Source organism: Erinaceus europaeus, chromosome 7, assembly GCF_950295315.1.
Source record: "Erinaceus europaeus chromosome 7, mEriEur2.1, whole genome shotgun sequence".
Taxonomy (NCBI): domain Eukaryota; kingdom Metazoa; phylum Chordata; class Mammalia; order Eulipotyphla; family Erinaceidae; genus Erinaceus; species Erinaceus europaeus.
The window spans coordinates 83,974,781-83,991,252 of record NC_080168.1 but is presented as its reverse complement, the minus strand read 5'-3'; the positions used below and the strand labels follow the sequence as shown (position 1 = coordinate 83,991,252).

The 16,472-nt window shown below is 42.2% G+C and overlaps 1 protein-coding gene across 2 annotated transcripts; it reads right to left on the bottom strand.

The window, feature by feature from the left end:
* Positions 1-369: 369 nt before the first annotated feature.
* Positions 370-13,249, bottom strand: CCDC70 (coiled-coil domain containing 70). 2 transcript variants are annotated; one of them, XM_060194875.1, is made up of 2 exons: positions 13,138-13,249; positions 370-1,251 (listed from the first exon to the last, which is right to left on the bottom strand). In XM_060194875.1, exon 2 carries the CDS (start codon positions 1,203-1,205, stop codon positions 507-509), a length of 699 nt encoding a protein of 232 aa, XP_060050858.1. In that variant the 5' UTR covers positions 1,206-1,251; positions 13,138-13,249; the 3' UTR covers positions 370-506. The 2 variants fall into 2 exon arrangements, with proteins under 2 accessions (XP_060050858.1, XP_007521629.1); XM_007521567.2 differs by lacking the exon at positions 13,138-13,249 and adding an exon at positions 7,146-7,354.
* Positions 13,250-16,472: the final 3,223 nt, after the last annotated feature.

Sequence of the window (16,472 nt, the reverse complement as noted above, 5' to 3'; positions counted from 1 at the left end):
TGGGTCCTTGGGCACTGTAACATGTGCATTTTACCTGCTGTGCCACCATCTGGCTCCCCTTACTGCGTTTTTGTCAGATCTAGTTTTTGTTTGTTTTTTACCAGAGCACTGCTCAGCTCTGGCTTATGGTGGTACAGGGGATTGAGCCTCAGGGGATTCAGAGCCCCAGGCATGAGAGTTTCTTTGCATAACCATTATGCTATCTATCCCCTCCCTCTTTCTGGATTTTCAGAAGAGAACCACAAACATTCACACAGATCAGCCTCTTAGTGAACTGCCCAAGACCAGGCTCTGTGGCCCAGATGATGGGACTAGAGCCTGGGAGAACCACAAAACCTAGAAAAATATCTTAGGCTTCCCTTGTAGAGATTGTTTTTCCAAAGGTCTCCCTAAGACTTTATTAGATCTTTTGAAATAAGGAGACAAATAAGTGATTATTTCTCCAGGTACATGGGTTCAACCTGGACTTGAGTTCCAGCAGACCCTGGACCCTTCATCTCCTGAGCTCATGCCCTGCCTCGGGAAGAGGCTGGTGATTGAAGTCCTCCATTGTCATTGTAGTGTCCATCTCTGAGGATCTGCTCCCCACCAATATAGCCGCCATCTTCTACCCAGAATGCCTTCTCCTCTTCCCAGAGGGCATTCTCTTCCTCCCAGAGGGACTTTTTATCTTCCCACAGGGCCTTCTCCTCTTCCAGAAGGGCTCTTTCCTCTACCCACAGGGCCTTCTCTTCCTCCCACAGAGCCTTGTCCTCCTGAAGAAGGTTCCGGTCTCTTTCCCATAAGGCATTGTCCTCTTTCCAGAAGGCCTTGTCCTCCTTCCAGAAGATGCGATACTTTTTCCAGAAGGTTTTCTCTTCTTCTCGGAAGGATTTTTCCATTTCCCAGAAGGTCTTTTCCTCTTTCCAGAAGGTTTTCTCCTCTTCCCAGAAAGGCCTCTCGTCTTCCCAAAAGCCCAAGATCTGGCCACGGAAAGCACGGATCTTGCCCCGGAAAGTCCACATCTCCTCTCTGAAGTCTTCTATTCTCTCACGGAAGACTTTCATCTCTTCACGAAAAGTCCTCTCCTCCTGCAGTTTGTGGAGTAGTTTCTTTTGGCGAAGGTTGGGGGAGACAGTCAATGACTGGAAGCAAGAAAACCTCATCCATTTGCCCAGCTTGAAGGGAAACACCTTCCTACTCAGCCAAGATGGTGGGGTGGCCATGGTGGAGGACCGGCCACTGGCCACGTTCAGGTCAGCTGGTCAAACCCTGTGGGGGCATCAGAGAAAACGTGTCCATGAGTATCACAGCCCTTTGATCTGCACCATCTGGTCTGTACCACTAACCCTCTTTTTTCCTCTTTCTCAAGCAGGGCTCATTTAAGGTCTTGACATTCTCATTCTCACATGACCTGCCATGAATGTGCTCACTCAGGGTGTCCTCCTGTAAGTGGTCTGATCAAGTCTAGGAAAGAGGCGGAGAGTTTCTGACCTAGGGAAGACTGTGTTTCAGTGGAAAAGTCCAGTTTGGGAACAGAGGATTAGCCCCAACATCTGAGAATGGTGCTAAAGCGTGGTGAGATGGTGAGACTGTGGGAGAGAGAAGCTCTCATGACACATCAAACAGCAGTGGAAGTGCTTTATGAACCAGTAGTCACATAGCTCCCAGCTATGTGCCCTGAGGACACTTATGAATAGTGACCAGGATGCATGCATAGAATATGCAAGCAGTTCTGTTTTTAAGAGCTGCACATTGCAAACAAGCCAATGTTCATCATAATGTGGGATTTAAAAAAAAATAGTGGTATAGAGTCTGGGTGGTGGTATACTTGGTTGACCACACACATTGTCACGTGCAAAGACCCAGGTTTAAACCCCTGATTCCCACCTGTAGGGGGGAAGTTTCACAAGTGGTGAAGTTGTACTGTAGGTGTCTCTCTTTCTCCCTCTCCATCTCCCCCTTACCGCTTAATTCTGTCTTATCAAGTATAAGAAAAATGAAATAAAGCCAAAAAAAAAAGGTGGAGCATTCATGCACTGAGTTACATATTCAACACAGTGGGTGGAGTTTATCAGTATAATATGGAAAGAAGCAGAATCAAAGAACTCTGCAGAATAAAATTCCAAGATAAGCAAAACTTCATTCTATTGTTTAAGGAAAGTGTACTTTGGTGATAAAACACACACACACACACACACACACACACACACACACACGGCAAGGAAGGGCTGGGGAGATAACCCAGCTTGCTGTGGGTTTTGCATGCTTGAGACCCTAGAGGTCGTATGTTCAATCTCTGGTACTGCCATAAGCTAGAGCTAAGTGGTTCTCTGGTTTCTCCTCTCTCTCATAAAGACAAAAAAGTAATACCCATCATTTCTTTTTTTAAAAAAAAGATTTTATTTACGGGAAAGATAGGAGAAAGAGAGAGAGAAGCAGATATCACTCTGGTACATGTGCTGCCAGGGATCGAACTCAAGACCTCATGCTTGAGAGTCCAGTGCTTTATCCATTGTGCCGCCACCTGGACCATAATACCCATCATTTCTAAGTGTGTGGAGAAAGGACAGGCTGGGGAAAGTGTTGTATTAAAAGTTATAATCAGGTGAAGACTTGAGAAGGATTTCTAAGAAACTAAAATTTTTCTACATTTTTATGTGATTAGGGTGTGATTAGGGTTGCAAATATGTTCATTATAAAGAAGTTACTAGGCTGTGCCTGTGTGTTTTATCTACTTCTATAATTGGTGAATTGTATTTAATAAAATGTATGGGGGGAAGGAGAAAGGGTTGATGAAAGGGAGAGAGGCAGAGAACAAGATATCTCCAAATGTTACCCTGTCTGTATCTGCAGCTACCAGGTATCATGACTCACCACAAACATTCTGGAGACTACACAGGGAGTCACTAATGAGGAGGGCTAGGCATGGGAATGTAGTTAGATGGTGGGGAAGACGGGGGGGCTCATCAGCCAGGGTGTTGCTTTCCATTCTGAGCTTCTGGAAGCAGCTGCCAGGTCTGGGCCTGGTCAAGCACTACACTGTGGAGCAACTTGGGTTCTTTCAGTTTGCTTTCTCCTCCTTTATTCCATTTTCTGATTTAGGAGCAGAGAGCAGGGAAAAAAGGAGACAACATGTGTGCGTGTGCATGTGCGTGTACATTGCAGAGATTATGGTGATGCTGTGGGCAGTTGGTGAAATCGTGATTCATGCTGTCACTTAAACCAGAAATCTAGAGCTCATCCTTGACTCCTTTCCCTCCCTCATCAGACATTCAATCAATTATTAATCAGGTTCCTCCCAGTTAAGATCTTCAACATTTCTTGAAACTGTATCTCCAGGGACTGGACAGTGGCACACCTGGTAGAGTGCACATGTTACACTGTGCAAGGACCCAGGTTCAAGAGCCCAGTCCTCACCTTGGGGGAAGCTTCATGAGCAATGAAGCAGGTCTACAGATCTCTCTCTCTCTCTCTCTCTCTCTCTATATATATATATATATATATATATATATATATATATATATATTCTCTCTTAATTTCTATCTCTAGCAAATAAAAGAAATAGGAAGAGAAATGGCCATCAGGACTGGTGGATTCATCACGCAGGCACCAAGCCCCATTAACAACCCTAGTCACAGTTTAAAAAGAAAGGAAGGAGGGAAGGGAGGGAGGGAGGGAGGGAGGGAGGAAGGGAGGGAGGGAGGGAGGGAGAAAGAGAGAGAGAGAGAGAGAGAGAGAGAGGGAGAGGGAGAGGGAGAGAGAGAGAGAGACTGTGCTCCCAGCTCCAGCTTTTTTGCTATAGTCAGTTCAGGCCAGCATTCCTGCAGCTTCCTCATTGGTCTCTCTGGTACTGATCTTACCCTTCCATCTGCTCTAACACAGTAGTTCCAAGCATGTTTCTAATACAGTGTCCCATGAAACACACATGAAAGTATGAAGAACCCATCATCCAAAGATCTGTACAGCCCTCTGCACCATGACTTCTCCTGGTCTAGTTTCCTACCCAGTCTCCATGCAACTCTCCCTTAGTAACATTGAGCTGTAGTTGGTTCTCTGGACACAACCCACACTTTTTAACATCTGCACCAAGGCACAGGCTGTGCTTTCTACCAGGCTGTGACCTTCCTCCCCTGTCAGGCCCTGCAGCCTTGAACATCCCTTTCTCGTCTGAGAGCTAATCAGCCTCCAGAGTTACTGTCACCTCCCTCACACTCCTTGTCTCTACACACTCCCACTGTTTGTTTGTCTTTGATTGAAATTGAGTATGAACATGGTTTGCTGCCCTCCCTGTAGGCCAGCATTGCATATGAAGCTGTGTGTATAGGAGGCACTTGGTTAAAAGGAAAAATGTGGGAGTTGGGCGGTAGCTGAGCGGGTTAAGCGCACGTGGTGCAAAGTGCAAGGACCAGCATAAGGATCCTGGTTTGAGCCCCCGGCTCCCCACCTGCAGGGGAGTCGCTTCACAGGCGGTGAAGCAGGTCTGCAGGTGTCTATCTTTCTCTCCCCCTCTCTGTCTTCCCCTGCTCTCACCATTTCTCTCTGTCCTATCCAATAATGATGACATCAATAACAACAACAATAATAACTACACCAATACAACAACAAGGGCAACAAAAGGGAATAAATAAATATTTTTTTAAGTGTTCATTGAATTGGACTGAATCTAATTGGATTTCAGAACTTTGATTTTCTGAATTTATTGCTTGTTTTTCTTATTCCTATCTGGAGGAAATGCATATAGATTAGCCTCATTTTCTGAAAATGTTCATTGAATTGAGCTGAATTTCACTGGTGTTTGGAACTCTGATTCTCTGTGTTATAAGATAGTGATCTGTCTAATCCCTAATGTCAACACAACTATTTATATCTTGAGGAGGGAAAAAAGTGTTCATAAGTCTTTCTTCTTGTTGTCAGAGTCCAGAGCAGGTCTTTAAAAGCATTTGTTGAACTGGATTAAGTAATTATGATCAGAACCCCAGGGTTAACTAGGGTTGCAAGATGGCTATCAACAGTTACCAACTTTCCAGTCAGAAATAACAACTATTACCAGAACACCTGTCCAGCCCCTTAATGCCATGCAATTCACCTCCAATGCCTGTGTGAGCTTCCTAGCCACACTAAGAAATGGTCACCTGAATTAACTTTATTTACAACCCAGGAAACTTAGGCTTAAAGAAGTTTTTAAAACCTGTCTAGGGAGTTCCAGCCAGTGATATGCCTGGTAGACATACATTTTATCATGCGTAAGGACTCAACTCCCACTCTCATTTGCAGGTAGGAAGCTTCATAGTCGATCAGTGATGCATGTGTATCTCTTTCAATTTCTACTATCCTCTCAAATTCTCCCTGTCCCATCAAAATAAAATAAATATTAAAAAATAAAATTACTGTTTCTTTCAATAAATGCCAAAATAAGGTCTCTGGTTTATAAATGAAATATTTGTGCTGACTTTCTCTTAAAGGGCTTTCTCATCAAATCCCAATACCAGAAGTAGTCACATTCCAACCAGAATTACAGCTTTCTTACCCTGTAAGCAATATCTGCACCAATTAAAGAACTCACTAAAAAAAGTGAGTGTATTCCTTTTTCCATTTTGCTGTAGATGGCAACTACAGCTCAGTTCAACATGCCATGCCACCCAGATTCTCTGAAGCTATTGTCTCTGGCTCTCTCTGTGGTTTGTGACCCTCCGCTTTTTTCTTTTTTGCAGGCGGAATGAAAATTGCAGTTTCTTGATTCTAGACTTTACTTCTAAGAAAAGAACAGAGAGCCTGCATTCATGAGGACATAATAACCAAAAGCTGGAGAAGTCAATTCAGACACCCGGTTCAACCCATTTATTTAGTCCTTATTCTACTGACATCTTGGCAGCATTTGACAAAAACAAACAAACAAACAAACAAAAAACCACTTTTCTGAAAGAAGTCTTTTTCTGACCTCTTGATTTCTACAATACCAGGTCATTGTTCTCCAAACTCTGGCCACTCTTCCTTTTCTCTATATGGATGCCTTTTCTCTTTGGTGTGCACTTACCCACATAAAGAAGAACCTATTTTATATGGCTCTCCTGGGGGAATAAACTTGGTGTGCTGAGTGCTTAGCACAGTTCATATTCTTATTATAATAAGTTTATAAGAAGAGTAATTATAATGGTGGCCTGGGAGGTGGTGCAATGGATAAAGCTTTAGACTCTCAAACATGAGATTCTGAGTTCAATTTCTGGCATCACATGTGCCAGAATGATGATCTGGTGTTTCTCTCCCTCTCCCGCCCTCCCTCCCTCAGATATTTTTGAAAAAGCCCAATGCCTATGCTCTAGCCATCGGGAATCCTTGAACATGCTCATTTTTCTTGTTCCCACCATACTACTCTCTCTCTCTCTCCCTCTGAATATACTTAATAGACTTCTCTTCACCTAGTCTGACAAAATTCATATAAGGAAACACCTCCTCTCTTGACACATAATTAGATTTAGTATATGCCCCTCCCATCACACCAAGATTACTTGGTCTCTGTCTCTACATGGAGCATCTGGAATAATATCCAGTACTAACAGAAGTTTAACAAATGTCATCTGAATGAACGGCTGTCTCCCAGCTTAGAATGTCAAAAAAAATTATCCCCAAGTTTTCTCTTTACCACTAACATTCTATTTACAGAAGAGATAAAATAATTACATTACTAGACTTATATCCATGTATTAAGAAGTAAAAAGTACAGGGAGTCAGGCGGTAGCACAGCTGGTTAAGTGCACGTGACACAAAGTGTAAGGACCAGCATAAGGATCCTGGTTTGAGCCCCTAGCTCCCCACCTGCAGGGGAGTCCCTTCACAAGCAGTGAAGTGGGTCTGCGGGTGTCTTTTTCTCTCATTCTCTGTCCTCTCCTCCTCTCTGTCCTATCCAACAACGACATCAACAATAATAACTACAACGATAAAATAACAGGGGCAACAAAAGGGAATAAATAAATATAAAAAATAAAAATAAAAGATGTAAAGTACAATATGAAACTATAGATATATACCTATGTAGTTACAGAAATATGAGTCATAAAAAAACACACCTAATCTTCAGTTTCATATCTCAAGACAAAGAACTTATTTTTTAAGGAAAATGTTACATATGCTTAGAGCTACCCAATCTAATGCCAGCAGTTACTTACTGCTTAACTGTTTCCCAACCGGGCAAGCCCTGTGTCCCTCAGAGCACAGACACTCATTGTCACATCAGACCTCTATTGATGATGTTCCCCACAGTGTCCTCTCTGTGCTCACTCACTCCTGACTCACAGGGTAGAGCAAGCCAAGATGGAGCCCCAAATAAGAGACTTCAGGAGTAAGCACCTGAAAGGTTGGAAAGACTGCTCCATCTTCCGTTACTGAAGTCTCCAATTGGGTGACACTATTGATGACTCAAAGTGATTGTTACCTCACATTCTACCTGGATTGTGTCCAGGAATGGGCTTCTGGGAAATTACGGTTTGGTGGGGGATTTGTATGAAGTAAATCATTCCTCCACTCTTTCGACAGCTTGTCTATGATGAGTCTAGATGTTCAGCTCTTGGAGTTTATACTACTTGGAATTCACCGAGTTTCTTGGATATAAAGATTTTATGCAGTTTTTCTCCAAATTTGAGAAGTCTTTGTCGTCATTTATGCAAATATTTCTCTTTTCCTTCTAGTATTGTTACTGCATGTCTGTTAATAGTTTGATAGTAAACACGGGTGCCTTTATATTTCTGTTGATTAAAGTGGATAATCTCAGTTGGTCTGTCTTCAAATTCACTGATTCTTCTGACAATATCTGCTGTTGAGCTTCTCTTTTTCAATTTTCAAACTCCAAAATTTCTGACTTTTAAAATAATTTTGCTTTTTCTCTCTGGCATTATTTGTCATCCAATTGCAGCACTATATTTTCATCTAGAATAATTAGATTTGGATATTTCTTCCTCTCTTCCTCCTTCCCTTCCTTCCATTACTATGAATCCACTGCTCCTGGAGATCTTTTTTTTTTTTCTTTCCATTTTCTCCCATTTTTTTTAATGGGATAGACCAGAGATATTGAGGAAGACAGGGAAGATAAGAGAGGGGAGAGAAAGACACCTGCAAACCTGCTTTACCACTTGTGAAGTGACCCCCCCACACACACACAGGTGGGGAGTGGGAGCTCCAACAGAATCCTTGCTCGGGTCCTTGCGCTTAGTATTATGTGCGCTTAACCCGGTGTGCTACAGCCCGGTCCCTGACTTGGATATTTTCTCTAGTACTTTCCTTCTTTTATTTTGATAAGACAGAGAGAAGTTGATAGGGAAAGGGAGGAAGAAAGAAAGAAAAAGAAAGAAAGAAAGGAAGAAAGAAAGAAAGAGAGAGACACTTGCTGAACTGCTTCACCACTTGTGAAGTTTCCCTTCTGCAGGTAGGGAAGGGGGTGGAGCCCAGGTCTGTGCACACAATAGTGTGTGTGCTCAGTCAGATGCCATTGCCTAGCTTCTATCTAGTACTTTTCTAGACTATTTGTTCAGGATTATTTTTTCTTTCAAGTTAAAAAAATTAATTTGCCATTCCTTTCCCCCTCTGCTTTGTTAGCTACGTGTTCTTTTAGTAATTGTCCTAGAGATTAAATTAGGCACTCTCAAATTATTAAAATCACATATATTTTCCCTTTACCATTTTCCTGATAATGCCATAACCTATTGATATTTTTAGCTCAATTTATATACGTCCCATATTTTAAATTTGTTGTCATAAGTTTAAATTATGCAGACATTTAAGGCTCTAAAAGTCTTTGCAGCTCTCATTTTGGATAGTCAACATTCAGATATAATTACCTTGATCCCCCCTTTGGTGTTTTTTATTTCTTCCTGAATTTCTATGGTTATGTTTTAAGATCATTTTCCTTAACTTCCCCCAAATCATACCCTTTAGGTTTCCTATAGTGTGTATCTTGTGATGAGATCTGGAAGTGTTTGTTGAAGACACTTCAATTTTGCTTTCATTTTTCATACCAACTAACTAATATTTTATTAATAGAGTGGCTTGTTTAGCATGTTTTCTCTGCAGCGTAAGCAAATGATTATTCATTTTTCCTATTCTTTATAGTTTTGAGGACTTAACAGTAATAAGGTTTCAAACATGTTTAAGAAATGAGCTTTTGGGGCCAGGTGGTGGTGTACCTGGTTGTGAGTGCACATGCTATAAAGCACAAGGACTCAGGTTCAAGCACCTAGTCCCTACCTGCAGGGGGAAAGCTTCATGAGTGGTGAAGCCGGTCTGCAGGTATCTCTCTGTCTCTCTCCCGCTCTGTCTACCCCTCCCCTCTCAACCTCTCTGTCTCTATCAAATAATAAATAGAATAAATATTTAAAAAATAAATATTTTTTTAAAAAATAAATGAACTTTTAATCTCTAGAAACAAACTATGACAAAATCAACATTTGTCTCTGAGTTTGTATTATACACTTCAAGGATACAGAACACTGAGACGCAAATGGCAGTGCCTTCTTTTCTTATTCATACTTATGATCCTTTGTGTTCACATTTGCTTTCACTTTCAAAGCATATTTCCACCAGATACAGAATTCTATATTAGTTACTATTTTAGTTCATTTGGCTTGCACTGTTGCTTTTTTTTTTTTGGTCTGTCAGTTTAGTTGTCAACTGATTTTTAGCTAGGCATTGCCTTTGGCTTTTAGCCATTGTCATACTTGAGTTTCAAAGCACATCTTATATTTGTTATTTAATGACCTGCACCATTTAAAAAATATTTATTTATTCCCTTTTGTTGCCCTGGTTGCTTTATTGTTGTAGTTATTATTGTTGTTGGATAGGACAGAGAGAAATGGAGAGAGGAGGGGAAGACAGAGAGGCGGAATGAAAGATAGACACCTGCAGACCTGCTTCACCGCCTGTGAAGTGACTCCCCTGCAGGTGGGGAGCCAGGGGCTCGAACCAGAATCCTAATGCCGGTCCTTGCACTTTGTGCCACCTGCGCTTAACTCAGTGCACTACCACCCGGCTCCTGACTTGCAACATTTTAAGGACACCTGTGGCCATATCTCCTTAAATATTTCTACTTAGTTTTAAACTCTTATTTCCAATGGTATATATGCTAAACATTTTCTTACAGTTTTATGTTCTTTCCTGTTTTCCACTTGTCTGTGATTTTAGTCTGTGCCTTTTCTACTGTCCGGTCTTTCAGTTCATTATTGTTTTTTCATTTGTGTCTTATATACTATTAATATATCCATTTAGTTTTGATTTTTATTTCTTCAAATTTAGTAAGCCTAGAATATCAATCTGACTTGGTCCCCACCTGCAGTGGGAAAGCAGCACAAGTGGTGAAGCAGGGCTGCAGGTATCTCTCTTCCTCTCTATCTCCCAACTCTCCTCTCAGTTTCTCCCTGTCTCTATCCAATAATAAATTAAGTAAATAATATTTAAAAAAACATCAATTTGATTATTTATAGTTTGTATTATTCTGTGCAAAATGTATCCATCCTGAATTTTTAAAATTTTTTTTATTTATTTAAAAAATGAGACATTAACAAAACCGTAGGATAAGAGGGGTACAACTCCACACAATTCCCACCACCAGATCTCCGTATCCCATTCCCTCCTCTGATAGCTTTCCTATTATTTATCCCTCTGGGAGTATGGACCCAAGGTCATTGTGGGATGCAGAAGGTGGAAGGTCTGGCTTCTGTAATTGCTTCCCTGCTGAACATGGGTGTTGATTTTTTTTTTAAATCATTTTTATGAAATGAGGGGAGAGGAGAAAAACTATAGTAATCTCTATTGCATTTTCTGACCAAATTTGTGCCCATGACCTTGCTCTAAAAGTTCTAGAGGTGATACTGTTCACATATGATATATTTTGCTTTTTGACTTTGTGTCAGCTGATGCTCAGTTATAAAAGTTATTGTTTTGTTTTTGTTCTTTTGGCTTGCTTCTTTGTCTTTGTTTTGACAGCAGGGTTATGATTGGAGCTCAGTGCCTAAAAGTCTCTACCATTCCTAGTGGCCAATTTTTGTTTCTTTTATTTGATGGGGGTGGTGGTGGTGGTGGTGGTTCCAAGACCCATTCAGGGGGCAAGAAGAGGCCCATTGAGTCTCTGATTCCTTCTTCTGTGGTGTTTAACTTGGGCTTGGCCAATCCTCATACCCCCTTCCTTTCTAGTATACCAGTCAAGAAGTTAGACATACATTAATGAACTTGTGGATTCTACTGTTGTTAGACTTGGGCATGCACTCGTTAACTCATTACTCTTAATTCAACAATCTTTGGATAGTCGGGCAGACAACGACAGTTTAATAAGAAGCCTCAGGCACTTAGATATTTTATTTATGTATTTATTCTGTATATCTACAGATAAATCAAGAGGGAAGGGGGAGATAGAGAAGGGCTGGGTGGTGGTGTACCTGGTGGAGCACACATGCTACCATGCACAAGGAACCAGGTTCAAGTCCCTGGTCCCCACTGGCAAGGCAAAAGCTTCATAACTAGTGAAACAGTGCTGTAGGTGTCTCTGTCTCTCTCCCTGAGTATATTCCCCTTCCCTCTCAATTTCTCTGTTTCTATCAAATCAGTCAATAAATAATATTTATTTGAGGGAGTGCCTGTGAGAGAGAATGAGAACCAGAGAGACACCTGTAGCACTGTCTCACTACTTGTAAAGCTTCCCACTGCAGGTGGGGACCAGGGCTTGAAACCTGGTCCTTGTACACTGTAATGTGTGTGCTTTACTAAGAGTAATGGCGCCTGGCCTTTTCAGGCACTTAGGAGCAATCAGTTGAGAATTGTTTCATTTGGCATCTAGAATAGGCAACACTGCCTCCTGAAGTCACCTGCTTCAGATCAAAGAAGATGATGGTGGGGAGGGGAGACAGCATAATAGTTAGGTAAAAAGACTCATTCCTGAAGCTCCAAAGTCACTTGCTCAACATCTGCACCACTACAACCAAAGCTAAGCAGTGCTTTGTTAATAAAATAAAAATAAATTCAATAAACACCGGCAACAAGCTTATCACTCTGCCTGGCTGGAACCATACTCTGCCTCAGATCTGACATCTGAAATGACACTAGGAAGTCATCCTTTCTCTTCAGTGTTGGGTAGTATGCCAGCTCCCCGGCTTAAAGCTTCTGTCTCTAATCCTACTTAACTAAGCACCGGCATGCCTGCAGGGCATTGGTTTGATCCCACTTAAATCTGCCGTCTATTTACATAAAGCACTGTTAACTAAGCACCACCCTGCCTCCAGGGCATTGGTTTAATCCCCATTGGTTCATGATGTCTTTTTGCTCTGCCCCCTCTCTACATCACACCCTCTTTCCACCCTACTTGACTAGTATATATACAAGCTGCTTTTCTGAGTAAAAACACTTGGAATTGCTTTCCGACTCCGAGAGTTCCAGAGTGTATCTCCTGCGAAGCCAGCGGGACACGAGTTCCTGATCCCTCTCCCACACAGCAGCCCAGATTGGCTCCAGTTGAGTTCTCTCCAACCCAGAGAGCACTTGCTCGGGAAGAAGCACCCTCAGGCTATCCCGGCACTTCAGGGCAGTCCTCAAGAGCTTCAGGCACCTCTTGTGTCCTAAGCCCCACTAAGAGGACCTCACCATTCAGGAGACTCTTCCTCACATGTCACCAGTAGGTAAGGAGAGCAAAAAGCCAGAAGAGGCGTTAAATCATCACTCCACGGAATAGTCATTTCAGCACTGCTGACTGCCCACCTGTTAGAAGCTTCCCGGGATTCCTCTGTTGCCCCCTGCCTGCCTCTAGAAGTACTTCAGGGTCAGGTTAGCCCCAGAAAGGAGCAAACTGAGAGACAGGGACAGCCAGTGAAGAAACACTTGGCTTGGGAGTCGGGCAGTAGCTTCAGGTTAAGTGCACGTGGTGTGAAGTGCAAGGACTGGCAAAAGGATCCTGGTTCGAGCCCCTGGCTCCCCACCTGCAGGGGAGTCCTTTCACAGGCAGTGAAGCAGGTCTTCAGGTGTCTGTCTTTCTCTCCCCCTCTCTGTCTTCCCCTCCTCTCTCCATTTCTCTCTGTACTATCCAACAACAATGACATCAACAATAACTACAACAATAAAACAACCAGGGCAACAAAAGGAAATAAATATTTAAAAAAAAACAACACTTGGCTGAAGGGTACCTACTTGGTTAAGCCCTGTCCCTGGTAGATCTGTCTCATCACCTCAGGAAGGTAAGTCAGGGCAGCCCCTGTACCTTTCAAGCTGGAGAAATACCCCCAGCAGATGGTTTCTGGGAATCAGGGGAGGATGACAATAGGCTGATGGATGTTTCCTGGAAAGGAAAGGATTGCACCATCAAAGTGCTTTTCATTATTGTGTGGCAGAAGACCTTAGTCTATATCAAGTCTAAGGGAAATGGTCTTTCTCCAGGATAGAATGTTATAAGGGGCAGTGAACTACAGGGTGAAAGCAAGCTTTGTGTGTTCTTTGAAAAGAACTCGGTGGGCTTTGTTATACTGCTGATGGGAATGCAAACTGGTGCAGCCCCTTTGGAAAACAATACAGAGAGTCCTTAAACAAATAAAAGTGGAGATACTCTATGACCCAGTAGTACCACTCTCAGGCATTTATCCAAAGGACATACAAACACTAATTCAAAGGGGCACATGTACCCCCTTTGTTCACAGCTGTATTATTCACAATAATTTAAGTAAAAGCAACCTAAATGCCCACTGGAAAGTGACTGGATAAAGAAGTTTGTGGAATACTATTCTTCAATAAAAAAAAAAAGTGATGTTGTGTCCTTTGGCACAAAAATGGAACTGGGAGTGATTCTGCTTAATGAAATAGGTAAAAGACAGACATTGGATGATTTCACTCATATGTGACATCTAGAGAACTAAAACACAAACCTGGAAAAAAAAAAAACAGAGGCAAGCAAACTATCTCTAAGACTTTGTAAGAACTATAGTGGTTATTGTTGGGAGGGTGGGGGGCACAGAATTTCTTTGGTAGTTAATGGTATGAAGCGGTATCCTACAATCTTGTAAGCCGCTGTTACTCACAAATTAAAAAAAAATGGTTTGGAAAAAAAACCTTGCTAAGTATCAGCAGGTGGGGGTCATGTATTGGGCCTCTGAGCAGGTGACTGTATAAATATAGAGAAGTGCAAAAGAAGTGTGTTTCCCACTTCCTCGGGCCTGAACAATAAAGGGCACACAGTAGGTATGCAGGAACCTGGCTGAATCCATATAATGGAAAAATTAGACAAAACAGAAAGGAAATGTGTGAAGAGCTACAGATAATACAGGATTTGTGTCCTGGGCACCTAAAATACTTAATAATGTTGATTAACACCTGCCTTTAGAACAATGGCTATGAAGATGGTTTGTGTGTAGTATTCACTGTTCCCCAAGGCCAAGCAATGAACTGGAATCCACCCCTCCCTCACACACACCTAATTTAGAGATAGGTGGTTTAATTTACCAAGTTAGTGACTTGGTAACACAAATCACAACACAAATCACCAAGTCAAAGATAGGCTCTTGCTTCAGGCTAGAGTTTTGGGGTGAAATAGCTAGTCATGCCTTGCAGTGGCTCAGTGCTACATAGCAACAAAAACAGACACAGGTACAAATCAGAGACTCTAAGTAAATAATATTTTGTATACTTGGACACTAAACTGGAGTTGTTAGATACATCTAGAAGACTTTCTCAAAATATTGGAAGTTTGGAGCTTCCCACTTCTCCCTGCCATTCACTCAGACACACAAGCATTTTGGACACACACGTGATTGTACTGTACATGGTGAGCTCCTTCTCTGGCTGTTACCGACTGTGCCAAACTGCTCCCCACCCCCTTTTTCATCAGCAGCATGTCCTTAGTACTGGTTGCCTCCCTCCTCACTAAAATCCTAACCTATCAAATCTTGCCAATTTGATACTTGGAAAATGTCTCTCACAGTTGCTGAAATTAATTTTTAATTCCTTACCAGTGTAGCTGGCCCCATTTTACAAAGTGTGTTGGCCTGCCTTCAGGACTGTATGTGGGAATGTTGTCTTTTCTTTCTGGCACTTCGCCAAAACTCAGCATCAGCATCACAACTCTCTCTTTTTTTTTTTTTTTTTTTAATTTTTATTTTATTTTTTTTTTTTATTAAAGAAAGGATTAATTAACAAAACCATAGGGTAGGAGGGGTACAACTCCACACAATTCCCACCGCCCAATCTCCATATCCTACCCCCTCCCCCGATAGCTTTCCCATTCTCTATCCCTCTGGGAGCATGGACCCAGGGTCATTGAGGGTTGCAGAAGGTAGAAGGTCTGGCTTCTGTAATTGCTTCCTCGCTGAACATGGGCGTTGACTGGTCGGTCCATCTCCCAGTCTGCCTCTCTCTTTCCCTAGTAGGATGGGTCTCTGGGGAAGCTGAGCTCCAGGACACATTGGTGGTGTCTTCAATCCAGGGAAGTCTGGCTGGCATCCTGATGACACCTGGAACCTGGTGACTGAAAAGAGAGTTAACATACAAAGCCAAACAAATTGTTGAGCAATCATGGACCCAAAGCTTGGAAAAGTGGAGAGGAAGTATTAGGGAGGTACTCACTGCAAACTCTAGTATACTTCTGCTTTCTTACTTTGGTGCCATATTCCAAACTCAGTCAATTTCTGCTTTGCGTTTCTACTTCTTCTTTTTTTTTTTTACATGCATAACATTCCCCAGATTCCCATTTAGCAATACAACCCCCACTAATTCATTCATCATTTTTCATGGACCTGTATTCTCCCCACCCACCCACCCACCCCAGAGTCTTTTACTTTGGTGTAATACTCCAATTCCATTTCAGGTTCGACTTGTGTTTTCTTTTCTGGTCTTGTTTTTCAACTTCGGCCTGAGAGTGAGATCATCCCATATTCATCCTTCTGTTTCTGACTTATTTCACTCAACATGATTTTTTCAAGGTCCATCCAAGATCGGCTGAAAACGGTGAAGTCACCATTTTTTACAGCTGAGTAGTATTCCATTGTGTATATATACCAAAACTTGCTCAACCACTCATCTGTTTTTGGACACCTGGGTTGTTTCCAGGTTTTGGCTATTACAAATTGTGCTGCCAAGAACATATGTGTACACAGATCTTTTTGGATGGATGTGTTGGGTTCCTTAGGATATATCCCCAGGAGAGGAATTGCAGGGTCATAGGGTAGGTCCATTTCTAGCCTTCTGAGAGTTCTCCAGACTGTTCTCCACAGAGGTTGGACCAATTGACATTCCCACCAGCAGTGCAGGAGGGTTCCTTTGACCCCACACCCTCTCCAGCATTTGCTGCTGTTACCTTTTCTGATGTGTGACATTCTCACAGGAGTGAAGTGATATCTCATTGTTGTCTTGATTTGCATTTCTCTGACAATCAGAGACTTGGAGCATTTTTTCATGTGTTTCTCGGCCTTTTGGATCTCTTCTGTGGTGAATATTCTGTCCAATTCCTCCCCCCATTTTTGGATGGGGTTATTTGTTGT

Excerpts from the sequence above, each read along its gene's own strand:
- CCDC70 (XM_060194875.1), bottom strand. The coding sequence starts at position 1,205 with ATGGCCACCCCACCATCTTGGCTGAGTAGGAAGGTGTTTCCCTTCAAG.